General features: G+C 37.0%; 1 protein-coding gene across 3 annotated transcripts in view; it reads right to left on the bottom strand.

Moving 5' to 3' along the window:
• Positions 1-20,621, bottom strand: part of LOC123552309 (cytochrome b5 reductase 4-like) — a 76,896-nt gene that overhangs the window by 36,151 nt on the left and 20,124 nt on the right. For all 3 annotated transcript variants that reach the window (XM_045341864.2, XM_053541814.1, XM_045341863.2), the window contains exons 3-5: positions 15,433-15,574; positions 5,251-5,404; positions 858-958 (exon numbers count right to left, since the gene is read on the bottom strand). In XM_045341864.2, coding sequence (XP_045197799.2) covers positions 858-958; positions 5,251-5,404; positions 15,433-15,528 — 351 coding nt within the window. In that variant the 5' untranslated portion in view covers positions 15,529-15,574. The remainder of the gene's footprint in view (positions 1-857; positions 959-5,250; positions 5,405-15,432; positions 15,575-20,621) is intronic.

Raw genomic sequence — 20,621 nt, 5'->3', positions numbered from 1 at the left:
GAGTTGTGACCTTGACCTTGAGCTGGCATGGCTGACTCATGGGTTCTGCACATTATCTTGGTGAGGTGATCATTTGACCCAAGTTTTATAAAATTCCTTCAAGGGGTTTAGGAGATATAGAGCGGACACAAAATGGCAGGCTCAAAACTTTGACCTTGAGTTGTGACCTTGACCTTGAACCGACAAGGCTGACTCATGGGTTCTGCACATCGTCTTGATGAGGTGATCATTTGACCCAAGTTTGATGAAAATCCTTCAAGGGGTTCAGGAGATATGGAGCGGACACGAAAGTGTTACGGATGGAAGGACAGACGGAAGGACGGACGGACGGACGGACGGAAGGACGGACGCAGACCATTCCTATAATCCCTCCGCCACGGCGGGGGATTAAAAAACTTGCGAAAATTTACCTAGGTGCAAAGGCAATGCCAAGGCCGATTAAGCTCTCCTAACTTTTTAAATAGTCTAGTTAAATGCATACAGCCATGTTATCTAAGTTGATTTAATGCACATTTACACATCTATATTTTTTCTAACTTAACTGAAATCAATTTTTTAATGTGTGGCTAACAACAGTATATATCTTTTATACCTCTGGGTAAAACCACCGACCTACCAAAACCCAGCTGTATGACTTCCAAGTTTTAAATGGCATAGGAAGACCCTGCACAGTTTCAAGCACTGGCAGGAGCCTGGATTGAACCACAAACCTGTTAGCCAGAGGGATTGCTCATTTCCACACAAATTCTACACCCCATACAGTGCTTCAAACCAAGAGCAGTGAGGGACCAGGGAAATGAAATTCAAGCTCTATGTCGATAATGATAAGCTCTCCTAAGTGTGACAAATCTACTTACTTCATCAAACAGAGCTGTAGCATCTTTCCCTGCCCCTCTCATCAGTTCATCTATACCACCAGGGTGAAAATCAAGGTAAGATGTCACATTGTACACTTTTCCTGAAACCAGAGAAGACAAAAACAAATCTTCAAACTAATTGTTTTAAGTTCAAATTTGATTATGGGTTTATTGTACATTTTGGTGGTCCCCTTGGATTAACTAGAATTGTGTCCATTGGACACTGATTCCCACACATACTGCGCCATCATCTAATTAGCAAAGTTTTAGTAGAGACCATCTTCGTATGAAGGATGTTCACTAAATGTTTGAAGATAAGGTTGTGCATCTGAGCAACTTTAAATTCATTCCTTCAAAAAGTGTATGAGGAGTTGAACACCAAATTTCTTCACTATTACCTATTTTGTAAAATTAAGGTAGGGCCATAATTCTACAAAACAAGGGGGCCATGATGGCCCTATATTGCTCACCAGAGTTGATCTGGCCAACTGACCTAGTTTTTGATCCCATATGATCCAGTTTCAAACATGACCTAGAGATCATCAAGACAAACATTCTGACCAAGTTTCATGAAGATAGGATCATAAATCTGGCCTCAAGAGTGTTAACACGCTTTTCATTTGACTTGAGTTTTTGATCCCACATGATCAAGATTCGAACTTGATCTAGGGATCATCAAGATAAACATTCTGACCAAGTTTCATGAAGATAGGGCCATAAATGTGGCCTCTAGAATGTAAACAAGCTTTTCATTTGATTTGAGCGGGTGACCTAGTTTTTGATCCCACATGACCCAGATTCGGACTTGATCTAGGGATCATCAAGATAAACATTCTGACCAAGTTTCATGAAGATAGGGTCATAAATGTGGCATCAAGAGTGTTAACAAGCTTTTCCTTTGAACTGGCCTAGTGACCTAGTTTTTCAACCCACATGACTCAGTTTTAAGCTTGGCCTAGAGATCATTTAGATAAACATTCTGACCAAGTTTCATGAAGATAGGATCATAAATGTGGCCTCTAGTGTTAACAAACTTTTCCTTTGGTTTGATTAGGTGTCCTAGTTTTTGACCCCAAATGATCACGATACAAAACTGATCTAAAGGTCATCAGGACAACATTCTGACCAAGTTTCATGAAGATAGGGTCATAAATGTGACCTCTAGAGTGTTAACAAGCATTTCCTTTGATTTGATTGAATGACCTAGATTTTGACCCCACATGACCCAGTTTCGAATTTTATCTAGTGATCATCAAAACAAACATTCTGAACAAGTTTCATGAAGACAGGGTCATAAATGTGGCCTCCAGAGTGTTAACAAGCTTTTCCTTTGATTTGACAGGGTGACCTAGTTTTTGACCCACATGACCCAGATTTGAACCTGACCTAGAGGTCATCAAGGCAAACATTCTGACCAATTCCCATGAGTTTCATACTTAAACTGTGGATTCTAGAGTGTTAACAAGATTTTTCTTTGATCCAGCCTAGTGACCTAGTTTTTGACCCCACATGACCCAGTTTCATGAAGATAGGGTCATAAATGTGGCCTCTAGAGCGTAAACAAACCTTTCCTTAGATTCCACCAGGTGACCTAGTTTTTGACCCAACATGACCCAGATTCGAACTTGACCTAGAGATATCAAGACAAACATTCTGACCAAGTTTCATAAAGATTTGGTCACAAATGTGGCCTCTAGAGTGTTAACAAAGCAAATGTTGACAGACGACGCATGACGGACGAGCACACCGTCGGACAATGACTGGTCATAATAGCTCACCTGGTGAGCTAAAAATAGCCACAGAAAAAAGTCCATTATTAAGGATCATTCAAGGTCTTCATCTGTGAAACTTTCAAGCATATCTTTTCAATAGTGTTTGGAGAGTTGGAGACATAAGATTTTTCTCAATATTCTATATAGCAAAACTATAACAAGAGGGCCATGATGGCCCTATATCGCTCACCTGTTATCATTGCACTTGAGGACAAGAAGGTCCTCAGAAAAAATATCTAAGTCCAAAGGACAGGAACAACAAAGGAAAGAATTTTAACCAAAAAGAAAAACAAAATTCTTACGAGGTACAGATATGTCAAAATACACCTAAAAATTGGAGGTACCATCCATGTTGTACCACAGAAAAGTGGTCTCGGTTTTTCCCTACGGCCAATAATAAAAAAGTTACTAAAAATAGGCTATTTATAGTAACGTAAAAGGGAAGTATTTCAAAAGAAAATTATTGTAAGTTAACAAAAGAAGGATCTGCCGAATAAATCTGTTGACATAAATGAAATTTCAGATCAGTATCTTCATTAGTTACGGAGATATACCCATTTTAATTTGAAATAAAGGGAGGTAATTTGACATAAAATCAGTCCATAGTTATCTACCCTCATTGGCTCGGTCCAACTAATGACAATAATGAAATTTCAAATAAGTCCTGTAAGTACTTACTGATATAAATCCATTTTGATTACAATCAGGGGACGTAATCAGATATAAAATAACTCTGGAAACTACGATTGGATCTGATTTGTCATGGAATCCAAGATTTATTGTTGTTGAAGATATTTTGGAAGTTTGTATCAAATAAAACCATAAATGAAGTCTCTGTATGGCTGCAAAAGCCAAAATAGCCAATTTTGGACATTTAAGGGGCCATAACTCTGGAACCCATGATGGAATCTGGCCAGTGTAAAAAAAGAACCAAGATCTTGTGGTGATACAAGTTGTGTGCAAGTTTGGTTAAAATCAAATCATAAATGAAGTTGCTATTGTGCAGACAAGGTCAAAATAGATAATTTTGGCCCTTTCAGGGGCCATAACTCTTGAACCCATTAGGGGATCTGGCCGGTTCAACAAAGGAACTGAGATCTTATGGCAACACAAGTTTTGTGCAAGTTTGATTAAATTCAAATCATAAATGAAGCTGCTATTGTGCAGACAAGGGCAAAATAGCTAATTCTGGTCCTTTCAGGGGCCATAACTCTGGAACCCATAATGGAATCTGGCCAGTTCAAAAAAGGAACCAAGATCTTATAGTGATACAAGTTGTGTGCCAGTTTGGTAAAAATCAAATCATAAATAAAGCTGCTATTGTGCAGACAAGGTCAAAATAGCTGATTTTGGCCCTTTCAGGGGCCATAACTCTGAAACCCATTATGGGATCTGGCCAGTTCAAGAAAGGAACCAAGATCTTATGGTGATACAAGTTGTGTGCAAGTTTGGTTAAAATAAAATCATAAATGAAACCACTATTGTGCAGACAAGAAATTGTTGACGGATGCACGGACGGACGGACACATGACGGACAAAGGGTGATCACAAAAGCTCACCTTGTCACTATGTGACAGGTGAGCTAAAAAGGGCCATAACTGCAGTAAAAATAGTCACAGCAAAAGTTCCTTTCTATATGATCATCTGCACATTATGCTTGTTCATTTGTGAAAGTTTGAAACAAATCAGGCATAAAGTGTAGAAGGAATTGGACACACAAGATTTTTCTTTATATTCTTTATAGCAAAACTATCAAAAGGCAATAACTGAGGTAAAAATAGTCACTACAAATGTTCCTTCCTTAGTGGTCATCTGCACATCAAGCTTGTTCACCTGTGAAAGTTTGAAATAAGTCAGACTAATAGTGTTGGAAGAGTTGGACACATAAGTTTTTTCTCTATATTCTATATAGCAAAATATCAAAGGGTCATAACTGTGGTAAAAATAGTCACAGCAAAAGTTCCTTCCTTTAAGGTCATCTGCACATCAAGTATGTCCATTTGCTAAAATTTGAAACAAATCAGCTAATACTGTGGGAGGAAAATTAATGGACACACAAGATTTCGAGACATACAAAGGACATACGGACATCAGCAACATCATTGCTCCGCACCATTAAGTTTTCACATGTGGCTTTGCCACTCCTATTATGGTGCTAATCCATGATTCAATATAACAGACAAAATGTCCTCTATATATATCCACATCTGGAACTGATTAATCAATAAAAAGGTCAATTTCTACAAATAAAACAGATTTATGGGCAACAGCATTTACAGGAAAGAGTTTATGTTTAGTTCCTTCAAAAACTCTGAATAAAATCAAAAGTATACAAACACAAACTGACCTACAAGGGAGGTAAATATATCAAAAGTCTTATCGATAATTGTAATTAAAAGTAATACATAACACATTTTTAGTGTAATCAAAAGCACTCAATACTTCTGAAAATTCCGATTACAAGTAAATGCAACTGTTATTAATAATATTGATCATATGAAAGAATTCTAACCCTGGGTGGGCACAAACATACATTAATGAAGGTACCCTAAGAAAGGGATCTTTACTATTCAGCAAGGAAGGCAACCTTCCCTTCAAATGATAATCTTGTTATAGCATACCTCTCAATGCAATCCAGCAATCCTTCCCTGTGTTGTGTTTCTTCAGTTCTTCAGGCGTAACTTCTATTTTACGGCCACCAACTCCAGTCAAATCTTTACCACTTCTACCCAGCCTGATCCAATCCATTAAAGAATGACCAGGTTTCAGCTGAACCTATACAAATATATGATACAGATATAAATCCAAATGTCACCTAGCCTCAAGTTGTCTTGGGACAAACCACTAGGAGAAATCTGAGGAAATCAGTGTGTACGTATGCCACCCGAGTAGCCTTAGTGGTGAAGACTGTTAATATAGTGAGAGGATAGTGCAGCATACAGAAGTCGCTCCAATTCCAGAAGCTTCCCTGGTTCTTTAGCAAGCCAGATGTAAAGAACCCATATATGGAACCCAAATGTTAGTAATTTTCATGGGAGGAGCGGGGAGTCAGACTAACAATTCTTGGTTTTGTAGTCTGACAGTGTCACCACTAGACCACTTCCTCTGCTCCTTGAGGAAATGACAAAATATCATCAGCCTTTAATAAACCTTCTTTCTTTACATCTAGGTTGAAAAATTTCTACACCTTAATTTACACAAAATATAATCTTAATTTCGAGAGAAAAATGAAAGAAGTGAAAACCAGAAACAAATATTTTGTAAAATCCTGTGTGTTCATTATCATTAAATTCAATGGGCATGAAATTTCATGATTTCTGCCAAAACAGCAATTGCATGGGGATAAGAATGATCAGATTTCAACTCCTGAACAGAGATGAACTGGAATTTCACTTGTTGATTTGGATTAAATTTTGCCGATTGACTCAAATATGAAATTCACAAAATAACTCCCTAATTCTCCCTGATAATTTATGATTTCACAGTATTTCATCGGAGTCTCAGATGCTATACTCCTTTCAAAACAATTTTTTTTTTCAGTTTTGGCGAGCTAAAAAAGGAAACAAAACTGAGAAAACAAAGCGAAAGTGTATGAACATTGACTAATTTAGTTTATATTAGCAACATAACAAACTGTCAGAAACATCAATACTGTTGACAGAAATTTCCTCATTCTATCATTGTTTTGCAAAGAAAAATCTTTAATGCCTTTGACAGACCATATCTGACTAAAAGAAGTCATTAACTGTTACAACATTTACTGAATATTGCTGTGAATCTCAGAAACATGTTATTTAAGTTCAAAAACTTATAACTAATGACTGAATAAACAAGAGAATGAGAAAATTCCAAGGAAACCAGGTACGTTTTTCGTACTGAAAACTACATTTAACGATCTCTTGAAGCTGTAAAGGAATGGGCAAAGTGTTGAAGTTATCCAAGGTTTTGAACGATCCAAGTATCGTTAATATAAGTAAAATGGTCGAGGACCACATGAATTGCCACAGTCAGTCCTGATGCTTTAGCCATCAATGTTCAAGCAAGGGCTGTTTCATTGTATTCCAAAAATATAACATTTGAGGCACTTTTCTGATTAAGCAGAGACCTTTTTCGAATTATTTTTAGAAATAGTTACCTTCTGCACTGTTGCCTGAAAGCCTAATACCAAATCCTATCATTGGTCTGAAACCTACAGCAAAAGTTTCATTTGATTAAGGGGACACTGGTTTTTCTATTTTTAGTAATAATGGCCCTGACTCTGACCCCCTCATGCTCTCATACAGTCCTAACCTTGTTGATGATATGAGTTTCCTAGAGCCTATCTTTGATCTGATTCATTTAATCCTAACATAGTAAATGAGCAAATTGTTTTTATGTGTTCTTAGTAATGGTGACCTTGACTGTGAGCCCACTGGGGGGAGGGGATGTGACCAAGGCAAGGTGGTGACCAGGTGTGGGTACACAACTTCAAATGTTTATTATAAATGTTCATGGAAAAGAATGAAAGAAGTTTAATGAAATTCTACCAATTGGTTGGTTAATTTAAGGGCAATAACTCTAAGGAAAATTGACCAATAAAAAAAAAAATGACGGGCATCATCGAAGTATGTTGGTTCAAATTTATTTCAAGTTTCATGAAATTCTACCAGCTTGTTACTGAGAAATGCCTGCAGATGCGGATTTTTCATTAAATCAAGGACAATATCTCTAAGGGAAATTGACCAATCAAAATAATAAAAACTTGATGGGCATCATCGGAGTATGTTGGTTCATATTTGCTTCAAGTTTCATGAAATTCTACCTGCTAGTTACTGAGAAATGGCTGCGGACGGACAGATGGACAACGCCATTTCAATACCCGCCTCCCGATTTCATCAGCGGGGGATAACAAGAGCACCGCAATGCGGAGCAATTTATGCCCGAAGGTATGACCTTTGACCCCTAAGTGTGACCTTGACCTTGAAGCAAGCACCCAGAACATGCGCTCTGCGAGTTTTCTCAATGTGGTAAACACTCGTGTCAAGTTTCTTCAAAATCCTTCATGGGGTTCAAGTATGACCTTTGACCCCTAAATGTGACCTTGACCTTAAAGCAAGCCACCCGAAACATGCACTTTGCAGGTTGTCTTAATATAGTGAACATTTGTGCCAAGTTTCTTTAAAATCTTTCAAGCAGTTCAAGAGTTACAGAGTGGACACAAAACAAAGTCATATGCCCTTTGACCCCTAAGTGCGACCTTGACCTTGAAGCGAGCCATCCAGAACATATGCTCTGCACATTGTCTCGATGCGGTGAATATTTGTGTCAAGTTTCTTTGAAATCCTTCAAGGGGTTCAAGAGTTACAGAGCAGACACAAAATTGCTAACAGATGGATGGACAGACAGACAGATGGACAATGGGGGTATAACATAATATGTTCCTTTGGGCATATAAAAAGCCTATACTTGACACCAAAGCAACAATTTCATCAAAAGAGCAGAAAATCTGAGCGCCTGTGTAGCCACTTCACCCAAAACTAAACAGTATACTCTAAACACCAAAGTATAACCATACCATCTAAAAGAGCAGAAAATCAGCATCAAAGTAACCATTTCATCCAAAATAACAAATAATCAGAGCTAAAGTAACATGAATTCATCTAAAAGAACAGTAAATAGACATGAAAGAAACCATGTTGAACAAAAGGCTTATTACATTATCTTGGACAGATATACAGATATATTAGGTAGATATATAAAGGCAGCTTTATCTCCAATTCAATAATATCACATGCAAAAAACAGATAACTTCTTTCTCAGAGTCAACTTCTCAGATAATCAATGTCACAGTGACAACAGGGAAGTAAACATTGTTTCCTATATCACAATACCTGATCTTACAGCAAACTGAGCAATCAATAGCTCAATTTTGTCTCTGTTTTTAACAACATTTTTCTGCTAGCAATGACAAATCTTGTCATCATTAGGACAAACTGCAATAACAGTTCTATGTACCTACTGACAAAAAAGACACTCAATAACGAAAAGTACAGTGACTGTGAATTAATTCATATAAAACAAGCAAACCAGCTGTTACCATTGCAGCAGCCCATTTCGTTTCCCCCTTATAAATCTGACAGATTGTGTTTTTTTTTTCTTCTGAGCTCAGTCATATTCCACCTACCACTAATTCTCTGGACATGAAATACGACAGAGAGGATTGACATTTGAAGTCAATTTGCAACCTTGACCTTTGACCTACTGACCCCATTTTTGCACTCCTATTCCTCTCCTCCAACCACTGATTCTCTGGACTTGGAGGTTTGACATTTGCGGTCCATTTGATTCCTCGACTTTTGACCTACTGACCCCATTTTTTGCACCTTTACATATTGGTTAATTGCTGCCTACTTATATGCAAAGTTTAAAGTCAATAACATGAATGGCATTTAAGTTTTGCTCCGGACACAAATTATGACTGACAGACTGACGTGCCATCACATAATAAATCACAAAATTTACACAACTGGCATGTAAGAAGTATTGTTTTCAATAGTATTTCACTCTTTTAAAGCTAATAAATATTCTGATTTTAATATCAGCACAGTAGTACACTTTTGGAGAGAAAATTAGATACAGTACAGGTACAACTCAGGGGGAAAATCAACTAAGAGGGGAAAAAAATCAATTAGTCTGATAAGCCCCTCCCTGCCCCACACCAAACTGGAGGAAAATAGTAAACAGTTGGCTTCTTTCCACCACATTGGCAATTATAATGTCAAAATGTTGTTTTATGTAAGGATGGCATTTGCAGGAATGCCTGAAGGTCAGTAAATCCTCAAATCCTAAAGTTAAGAGGTCTTAAATTTTGTTTTGTTTTGCAGGGTCTTAACTTGCACCAAAACAATTTATGTCATATGGCCACTTTCAACATTTTAATAGTGGAGCAGGGGTTTCAATAAGTGCTGAGGGCTGGGGATATCCCCTCTGCTTTAGTGGTCTGAAGCCTGTCTACTTTTCCTGTAGCAAATAAAACTCTGAAATGGAGACACCCCAACATCCCTATACTCAGGAACGTCCACCTTCTTCTCCAGTAATTAATGGCAGCCCTGGTGGAGGAAGACCAAAAGTGCCACTCTGTGCCTTAATACATTTCTGGTACTGGCAAGCAACATGTAGAACCATAGAACTTCCTCACCTGCTCATTTGACCTACCACCTGAACACACAAAGGTGAGGGGCAAGTGCTACAGATCCTAGAACTTGAAGTAGGAGGTCATAATATATGAATTAGCAACAAAACACCACTGTTTCCAAATTATACATGGCAAATTGGTTATAAAATTAAATGGAGGTCTTTTGTATATTAACACAATTACTTAAGTTGAACGCTATTCTACACTCTAAATGTGTTTTAACAACAGCAAAATGGGAAAGAATATATCATCAATATCTGAAATGGCAAGATCAGGAAATTGCCTGCACAATTTTCTTCCGTCAATGACATCATGTGACAGCTGAATGTCATCTTTGCACTAATCAAGCCAGTTTCATTCCATCACAGATTGGAACTTGTGCCATCAATCTGAATACAGAAACCTAATTAAGGTTATCACAAACTAACTGTGTTTGCTGGATTTCGATTCAACAGCATTTCACTCATTTGTTCTTTCGGCTGAAGATAAACTAGAGCTATCACTAAAGGTGATGAATGTACCCCACCGCATGCACTGACACAGTACATTGCAATTTGACGCACACAAGACTGCATAATTATGTGGACTGTTTGTATATATAGACTGTATGTATACAGTAAAGTAACAAAAAACAAAGTCCCATAACTATGCAGAATATTTATCTAAAAGAATGTAACATGCACCATGCACAACTAGGGTTGGTACTGATCACTTGTGTGAAGTTTAATTAAATTGTGTGCAAGGGTTTGGTAGATTAGGCAGGCACAAAATTGCATATGCAGACTGTATGTACATAGTATGTTAACAAGAAACAAAGTCCCATAACTCTGCAATTTTTGTCGCTGAAAGAACCTAACATGCCCCATGCACAACTACTGTTGTTACTGATCACTTGTGTGAAGTTTCATTAAATTGTGTCAAGAGGATGAGGAGAGATGGTGCGCACAGGATTGTGTCTATGTATATAGTATAGTAACAAAAAAACAAAGTCCAATAACTCTGCAAATTTTTTTTCTGAAAGAACCTAACATGCCCCATGCACAACTACTGTTGTTACTGATCACTTGTGTGAAGTTTCATTAAATTGTGTCAAGAGGATGAGGAGAGATGGTGCGCACAAGATTGTGTCTATGTATATAGTATAGTAACAAAAAAACAAAGTCCCATAACTCTGCAAATTTTTTTTCTGAAAGAACCTAACATGCCCCATGCACAACTACTGTTGTTACTGATCACTTGTGTGAAGTTTCATTAAATTGTGTCAAGGGGATGAGGAGAGATGGTGCGCACAAGATTGTGTCTATGTATATAGTATAGTAACAAAAAAACAAAGTCCCACAACTCTGCAAATTTTTTTTCTAAAAGAACCTAACATGCCCCATGCACAACTACTGTTGGTACTGATCACTTGTGTGAAGTTTCATTAAATTCTGTCAAGGGGATAAGGAGAGATGGTGCGCACAAGATTGCGTCTACGGACAGACGGACAGACAGACAGACAACCTGAAACCAGTATACCCCCCCCCCCCTTACAACTTTGTTGTCGGGGGGTACAATAAGTAAACACAAAAAAAAAATCTGAAAATTTTCAATGGTTGCTTTATAAAAGAAATTAGAGTAACATGCTTAATTTCAGACAAAAATGCTGAAGAATCTAGGACTTTTGTTGGTTTTAACGTCACACTGATACAATTATAGCTTATATGGCGACTTTCCATCTTTAGACAGTGAAGGAAGACCCCAGGTTCCCTCAGTGCATTATTTCATCACAAGCTGGCACCTGAGTAGAACTACTGACATTTTGTAAGCCAGCTGGAAGGCTTCCTCACATGAATATTTCAATGCCAAGGGCTTAAACCCGAATCTGTGACGGGCAAGTGATTTGAAGTATCTGGGACTTGAAGTCACCACACATTTACCATAAAATATCATAGCAAGAATATTGTAGAGATTTCAGTAGTTCAAGACAGAAGTCCCATAACTTTGAAATGTTCAAAAGGGAGCCAGACATAGGCTAATCTGGTACTGCAAAAAGAATTGGATTATGGTAATCAAATGAAAGTCTTTGGTACAATATCATATAACCCATACTGCATATGTATTTTCAATATCAGTATACTTTCAATAGAACCTGATACATCAATATTTTTTATATTGACATGCTGATTTCATATCATGTATGTGATGTCATTTGAGACATAATGTTTGTGCTGTTGCATTAAAAATTTTATAAATGGCAATATTTTCACTGTCACCCTGGCTCAATAAAGAATTTTTTTACATACTAGTCTTTCTATTCCCTGTTGAGTTACATTGGTACCAGAAACGTCAAATTTTTCCATACACTGACGCCTGAATTTCATATCGAGTGTGTGACGTAATCTGATGACTGTGTCGTTGCATTCACTCTTTTTATTTAGTTCAGTATTGTCAATCTTATTCAGGCTATTGAACAAAGGACCTCGGACATTTTCCTATTCAATAGTTGAAGACCATTTCTTGATAAATGCGACTTCATTTTACAAGTTTATGAACAAAAAAGAAGACTTTGTAGACATTTCTCATTCTCTTTTCTACTGAAATATGAACATAAATCATTTTTACGTTTTAAACATCTTTCCCCCCAGTGACGCAACAAAATAGTTCACATGCCTTTGTAAATAATTATTATATACGTATGCTGCAAAAATGGCACTTGGTCACAGGTGGGAAAGTGTTTAAAATTGAAAAAAGCTATGTACAGGGTGTCAGCAAATAAATTTCTACATAAATATTTGACACTTATTGCATGTGTTTCCTAAACCTTACATATCTACAGCTTTATTTATTTTTGTAAATATTTCAAGCACAGGAAACAATAAACTAAATAAATAGGGGACATAGAAAGTGAAGCTAGAAAGCAGACAGATCCTTATAAGTATATCTTATGAATTTTTCAATCAGATCTGTTACCTCTTGACAGTCTAAGTCCGTCGATTGAGTGTTATCAGGACTGAGACAACTGCAACTGCCGTAAGTCAAGAACCAAGCAAGTGGCTTCGACATATTACATATGTGTCTTCAACGAAAACATGACAAAGAAATACAGACGAACTTCTTTGGGAATAGTGCCACTTATGTTCAATATTTTTACCTTTTGTAGGACACTTGACATTTGAAGCGAGTCTAGAATGCATTTTAAGAGCAACATTTGCTTTTATTCGATCCTATACCCTAACAGAACTACACCAGACACCATCTCATTAACTAACCTAGTTGCTTCCAGAACTTACACTGACACCCATAGAACTAATACTGAATCGCCCATAACTAACACTGACACCCCCAGAATTAACATCAGTTCGCCCACACGTCTGAAACTTATTTCGATGCCAACCGAAATACTAGTAAGGACCTCAAAGAACTAACACAGACACCCCAAGAATATCTATATAAATGTTGATACTAGCTAGTGAAGTTCTGTTCCACTGATATAAAATGCTAAAAGTAAGGCATCCCTGAACCCGCAGTGGAATAGGCAGTCTCCAGCACCCCTCTGTTTCAACTGAAAAAGGCCAACTACGCCAATGTATGGCCAGCTACACCACTGCATGTACTAGTATTCAATAATAATCCTCCACATAATGCCCGGTCAGTATTGTACTATCCGACCAGTGATACCTGACAGTGACGTCATATTGTGTTTACTTTCCAATGTTTACCTTATATTATACTGGATTATCATTATGTTTCTTTACCTATAGCCCGCATGGATACGTAGCCCAGGGGATAACGGCATTGTCGTAGTAACCGAAAGGTACCGAGTTCGAATCCGGTCGGCGGAACTTTTTTTCCGCACGGTATTTTCTTATTCAACTATATAGTTATCTTGATTGTCTAGTGCTTCATGAATTATGCGTACAGAATTGTGTAGAAAACGTCCGCCATTTCACTCCACATAAAATAACTAAAATGGCTATGAACACGTTTTTAACTCTTACGAGCCTTTGGAGAATAAGGACAAAAGCAATATCTATTCTAACACAATGGACTGACTGTGAGACAGGCATATGTTGCATTAACATTTGGTATACTTCATAATAAAATAAATGATTGGCGATTTTAAAAATAAAACTAACAAGGAAAACATATAAAAACAACAATTTTCCAAATTAAGCAAAGCAAATGTAACTGGTCTTTTAAACAATATATGTTTTTGCTACAAAAATACATAAAATATACCTCGTCTACCACTGGTCTCGAACTTACATCACCTGCGTGAGAAGTAGCCAACGCATCCATTGGGCCGTACTTCACTTAGAGTTTCTCATATGATAAGGACATTTTTCTATCTATTATAAGAATACATCTGTTTGGGGATATACCTTGGGTATTTATAGTTTGTTGACAAGATGACGTCACTGTCAAAAATTGTCGGTGGATTAGTACATGTGTATAAATACAGTATAGCAATAGATGTATAGAAAACAAACAATAGGATATGATCAATGCATCAGTGTTATCATGGGCACTCGGGTGGAAATAACTGAAGTACAGTTAGGGACCAAAGGTTTTGTTCCACTTTTATTTTTTCTGTTTCGTTTATTTTCAAAAATGTCAATAAAACTGATAATCTGCATGATATCAGTTTATTTATTGTGTTAAAATATTTCATAGTAGACATACCTTAAATATCAATGCTTATTTTAACTAAAAATACACATTTTAAATTTTTCAAAAATATGACCCTTAGTTACAAACTGTTCGAATTTCAAGAAAACGAGTATAAAATAAAACTATTTTTTGTGACAGTTCGATTGGAATATAACTCATTTATCAGTATTTGAAGCTGTTATATGAAACTATCAGCTACTGAAGTCAAGAAATAGCATTGAACTTAGGGCAAAATCCCTAGCATAATGTCCGATGTCCTTCATAATGTTTACATTACATTTATACCTGTTAAAACATATGTAATAAAAAGGTTATTATCTTTGCATCGGGAAATATGCACTCGTTATTTAGCAGAAGAAAGTCGCGCAATATATCCGCTGCAGAACTCATTCATATTTCCTGATACAAAGCTAATAATCTTTAAATATTCTACTGATAACAGTGCAATGTAGATGTGTGCTGTGAAATCATGGAGTTCCGTTGGCGTAAAATTTTGAGGTTTTGGAATAGGAACTTCTCTGCTCCACTTGGCATTAACTTTTATGGATTGACTCAACTGCAAAATCCTAGAAAATCAGTCAGTCCCCCGCAAAAATTAATGAATTCACAGTAAGTGATGCAAAGATATTAGTAAAGTTCATTCGAAGAATAATATTGCACTCCTTAATTATTAACATTTCAGCTCCATAACTCTAGTATACTTCTCAATACAAAGCCAGAACAATATAACTGTCAGAGGGCTGTAACGCCCAACTATTCAACAGGCTTGTCACTAAAGTCAGTTATTGGTACAAAGTACTTGACCAAGGTGTGACGCTGACGCCGACACCGATGCAGTGGCGAGTAGGATAGCTCTCCTTATTCTTCAAATAGTCGAGCTAAAAAATACCTACCTACCTACCATATTATTTGGATGTCAAGTAACCGAGTTAAACAAACACACTTTTCTTTCTGGCAACTATAATCCCAGACATACCTTATTACGACCTCCCTGAGATTCTGTTGATATTCTCTGCTGTGACCCTGGGGCTGGAAACGACGCCATGCCTGGTGTAAGATTTTGACTACTCATGTCTTCTTTTATTTGTTGTTCCGGAACCCACTTCTTTGGACTGGAACTGTAAAAAGTTTACAACCAATGAAAATAAAACATTTTTTTTTCAATAAGCAGATGCTATATGGTCCATCATTCAACTTGGACAGTACCTCTTATTATTCAAAGGGGTGTTCACTGAAAATTTACTGACTGAATAGCAAACAGTGCTGACTAAGATCAGCCTGTACAGGCTGCTCTTGGTCTGCACTGGTTGCAAAGGCAAAATAACTTGCCACTAGCAGACTAAAGGTTAATTGTACATCTTTTACGAAAACATATCCCCAGACAAGTACCAAAATAAATTATTAATGCAATAATTTACAAAGTTATGACACTGTGCAGAGTTTTATGACAAATTAAAACTCTTGAGACCTTTTTATGAAGGCAGTGTCTCACTGCCTTCTTCAGCTCTTCAGCACTGACTGACCGGTGTTATGGTAGGTCACGTGACGTAGGAAGGTCACGTGATCGGAGGAGAGGTCCGTAGACCGGGGGGCGGGGGGAGCTCCAGGCCCTCGTCTCGGTTGAGCGATGGTCTCCGCTGTTTTATCTCTAAAACTAGAGGGGTCTATGAACCTCTCCTCCGATCACGTGACCTTTCTATGTCACATGACCTACCATAACACCGGTCAGTCAGTGCTGAAGAAGGCAGTGAGACACTGCCGAAAATTACACTAGGTAAAAGTTTGCTCTGAGTATGGAATTTCTTCATCAAAATGTTAAATCCAGAGCATGGGAACATTATCAGTTGTCCGAGACCTTTGTATGAATAAAATTATTAAGCTAGATGATATAAAATGCTGCACTCAAAGTGTGTAAATAAAACCTGGCACCACTAATAAAATTATTATTAAAGTCTGTTATGATCTGAATTTCTAAACTTCTAAAAGTTTATGCTTTGTTTGTTTTGGGTTTAACACCATTTAATTCTCAACAGTATTTTAGTTATGTAACAGCAGGCAGTTAACCTAAACAGCGTTCCTGGATTCTATACCAGTACAAACCTGTTTTCCATAATTAAATAAGTGCCAACTTCCCCACATGAGTCAGAGGTGGAGGAAGAATGATTTCTGACACAATGTCTTTTATCAAATAGTTACTGAGATCATACACCCCGCCTAAGGATCAAATTCTTGACCCAGCAATCCTTAGATCTGCGCTCTCCCTTACTGAGCTAAGCAGGCGAGTTATATTACATTCAGCATCACTTCCTCTATCAACAGAACTGATGTATGCTCCTCAAGTGAAGTACCCGATGACCTTCATATTGAAAAGTACAATGAAAACACTATTGTGAAACAAGATATTCTCAAGATACAACCTTAATTGTAACTTCAAGCATTGAGACATAACAAACAAGAGGACCATGATGGTCCTGAATCGCTCACCTATCCCCACATGACCCAGTGTTCAACTGAGTATGACGTCGTTATTTCTATTATTTGACATAGTGACCTAGTTTTTGAGCACATGTGACCTAGATATCATCAAGATAAAAAATTCTGACCAATTTTCATGAAGATCTATTGAAAAATATGGCCTCTAGAGAGGTCACAACGTTTTTCTATTATTTGACCTAATGACCTAGTTTTTGAAGGCACGTGACCCACTTTTAAACTTGACCTAGATATCATCAAGGTGAACATTCTCACCAATTTTCATGAAGATCTCGTGAAAAATATGGCCTCTAGAGAGGTCACAAGGTTTTTCTATTTTTCGACCTACTGACCTAGTTTTTGACCGCACATGACCCAGTTACGAACCTGACCTAGATATCATCAAGCTGAACATTCTCACCAATTTTCATGAAGATCCATTGAGAAATATGGCCTCTAGAGAGGTCACAAGGTTTTTTCTATTTTTAGACCTACTGACCTAGTTTTTGACCCCACGTGACCCAGTTTCGAACTTGAATTAGATATCATCAAGATGAACATTCTGACCAATATTCATGAAGATCTCATGAAATATATGGCCTCTAGAGAGGTCACAAGGTTTTTCTATTTTTAGATCTACTGACCTAGTTTTAAAACCCACGTGACCCAGTTTCGAACTTGACCTAGATATCTTCAAGGTAAACATTCTGACCAATTTTCATGAAGATCCATTGAAAAATATCGCCTCTAGAGAGGTCACAAGGTTTTCCTATTTTTAGACCTACTGACCTAGTTTTTGACCGCACGTGACCCAGTTTCGAATTTGACCTAGATATCATCAAGATGAACATTCTGACCAATTTTCATGAAAATCCATTGAGAAATATGGCCTCTAGAGAGGTCACAAGGTTTTTCTATTTTTAGATCTACTGACCTAGTTTTTGACCCCACATGACCCAGTTTCGAACCTGACCTAGATATCATCAAGGTGAACATTCTGACCAATATTCATGAAGATCTCATGAAAAATATGGCCTCTAGAGAGGTCACAAGGTTTTTCTATTTTTAGATCTACTGACCTAGTTTTTAACCCCACGTGACCCAGTTTCGAACTTCATCTAGATATCATCAAGATGAACATTCTGACCAATTTTCATGAAGATCCATTGAGAAATATGGTCTCTAGAGAGGTCACAAGGTTTTTCTATTTTTAGACCTAATGACCTAGTTTTTGACCCTACGTGACCCAGTTTCGAACTTGACCTAGATATCATCAAGATAAACATTCTCACCAAAATTCATGAAGATCTCATGAAAAATATGGCCTCTAGAGAGGTCACAAGGTTTTTCTATTTTTAGACCTACTGACCTAGTTTTTGACCCCACGTGACCCAGTTTCGAACTTGACCTAGATATTATCAAGGTGAACATTCTGACCAATTTTCATGAAGATCTTTTGAAATATATGGCCTCTAGAGAGGTCACAAGGTTTTTCTATTTTTAGACCTACTGACCTAGTTTTTGATGGCACGTGACCCAGTTTCGAACTTGACCTAGATATCATCAAGATGAACATTCTGACCAACTTTCATAAAGATCCCATGAAAAATGTGACCTCTAGAGTGGTCACAAGCAAAAGTTTACGGACGCACGGACGCACGGACGCACTGACGCACGGACGGACGACGGACGACGGACACCGCGCGATCACAAAAGCTCACCTTGTCACTTTGTGACAGGTGAGCTAAAAACATTTACTATACAATCGTACACACTGTCGGTGACATGGCACAAATGTGCCAACATCAACTCATGTTTTTTGTTGCTAATAGTGGGCAAGTACTTCCTTGTATTTTAGCAATATATACAAAATGTAATTATGTGGTCAAATTTAAAGGCATTGACCTCCAGATTTTGGCTTAAAAATGGTATTTTTAAAAACTGAAGTTTGATCATATTATAAACATCAGAACATGATCGAGTCTTTGTTTCTAAACTATCTTAATCATGCCAAATCAAGAAAAAAAAACATGCCCGAGTCAGCAATCAAACCCGGGTTGCTGTGGCAATACACATTTTCCTGCAGTCTTGACCAATACACCTGGGTGGAATACATACTTACTGGTCGATAGATTTAAAGCTTTATAATTATGGCAGTTTAACCAGTTACAAACACTTTTCAATTTTGAATGGAAAAATTAGTACAAAGAACTAAGTTTCATTATACCTTCTTATGAAATATAGTGGTATAGGAACAATTTTTTGATGTCTAAAAAATTTCTTTCTGACAGTGCCTTTAAAACTGGCAATACTTTTTACATTCTAAATCCCAAGATCAAGCTGTTTGAAAGCAAGGATTATTTGAAGTTGATCTAAGGGATTCAAAATTATAATTTTACTTGTTTACTTGTTTGTGGATGTTTTAAATTTCTGTCTTTCATAGATATCTTTGCCAATTTTCAGGCTTTTTAAAAAAGAAATTGTTGAAGAGCTAGGGCTGGGTAAAAGATATATGGTAGGAAATTCTCGCACCCAAACAAAACCGTAGACTGAAGAATTGAAAAAAAAAAAAATAAAAAAAATGAAACACAAAACATATAGCATGCTACATATGACATAAAACATGCTGACATGGCAAAACAAGTATAAGTTACTAAGGGATGGCTATTGTGACATTAAATTTTGCACCCTGGTAATTATCTTGACATTTTGATCTGTATATACCCATATGTATGGTAATATTTTTCAGATCACAATTTTAAGGTTTGCCAACTCAATTTTAAAAATGATCTTGCTCTGTTTTCAACAAAATAACATTGTCTATCACATTTATCAAATTCCTTTTGAAACAACGTTACTCCTGTCGTTTTTCTAAGCATGCAATTACATATGTCCTAGCATAGCCAGATATGATATATCTTAAAATAACATAAACCACTACTGTATGAACCACTATCAACACCAGTATACAAAAAAATACTGTGCATTCCTATAATTATATAAACTACATTTAAATTTCAAGCACTGTGACGTACAATTAACTATATATTGTAAAATCAGACATTTTTGCATGACCAACATTTCGTGAAATTAATCATTGACAAGAACTGTCGCTTTAAGCAACATAATATTATATCCAAAAAGCAGGCCTGATAGTATGAGAGTGATAAAAATCCAAACATACATAGTTTGAATGGTGCCATATGAATTATCAATGATTATGTAGAAAACAAGAGCACCACCTTGCGGGTGCAGATGCTCATCTGATTTTTTTTTATCTCTGTGTAATAGAAATATTGACCTATCCATGATTTTCTAAGTCCAAAAGGGGCCATAATTCTTGCAAAAAGCAATGCAGAGTATACCGTACTTGCTGTGCAGTGTCAGCTTTTAATGGTGACTAAATGCTCCAAGTTTTAAAGCAATAGCTTTGACCGTAAAGGAGAAAAGTTGACCTAAACGCAAAACTTAACAAAGAAATCCGACATTTTCTAAGTCCAAAAGGGGCCATAATGGGCTCTTCTTCCAATCATGACCAATCGGCCTACCAAATTCTAGGTTCTTTTGCTAAAATGTTCTTCAGTTATCAGTTAGAAACAGATTTTTAACTCAAGGTCACCATGATCTTGATCTTTAAGCAATCAACCTCAAAACTGACCAGTGTAACCAGCCACCCACAATCAACCAAAGTTT

The sequence above is a fragment of the Mercenaria mercenaria genome, chromosome 4 (genome assembly GCF_021730395.1).
Source record: "Mercenaria mercenaria strain notata chromosome 4, MADL_Memer_1, whole genome shotgun sequence".
In the NCBI taxonomy this organism is placed as follows: domain Eukaryota; kingdom Metazoa; phylum Mollusca; class Bivalvia; order Venerida; family Veneridae; genus Mercenaria; species Mercenaria mercenaria.
The sequence above is the reverse complement of the archived record's forward strand: the minus strand, read 5'-3'. Positions and strand labels throughout refer to the sequence as shown.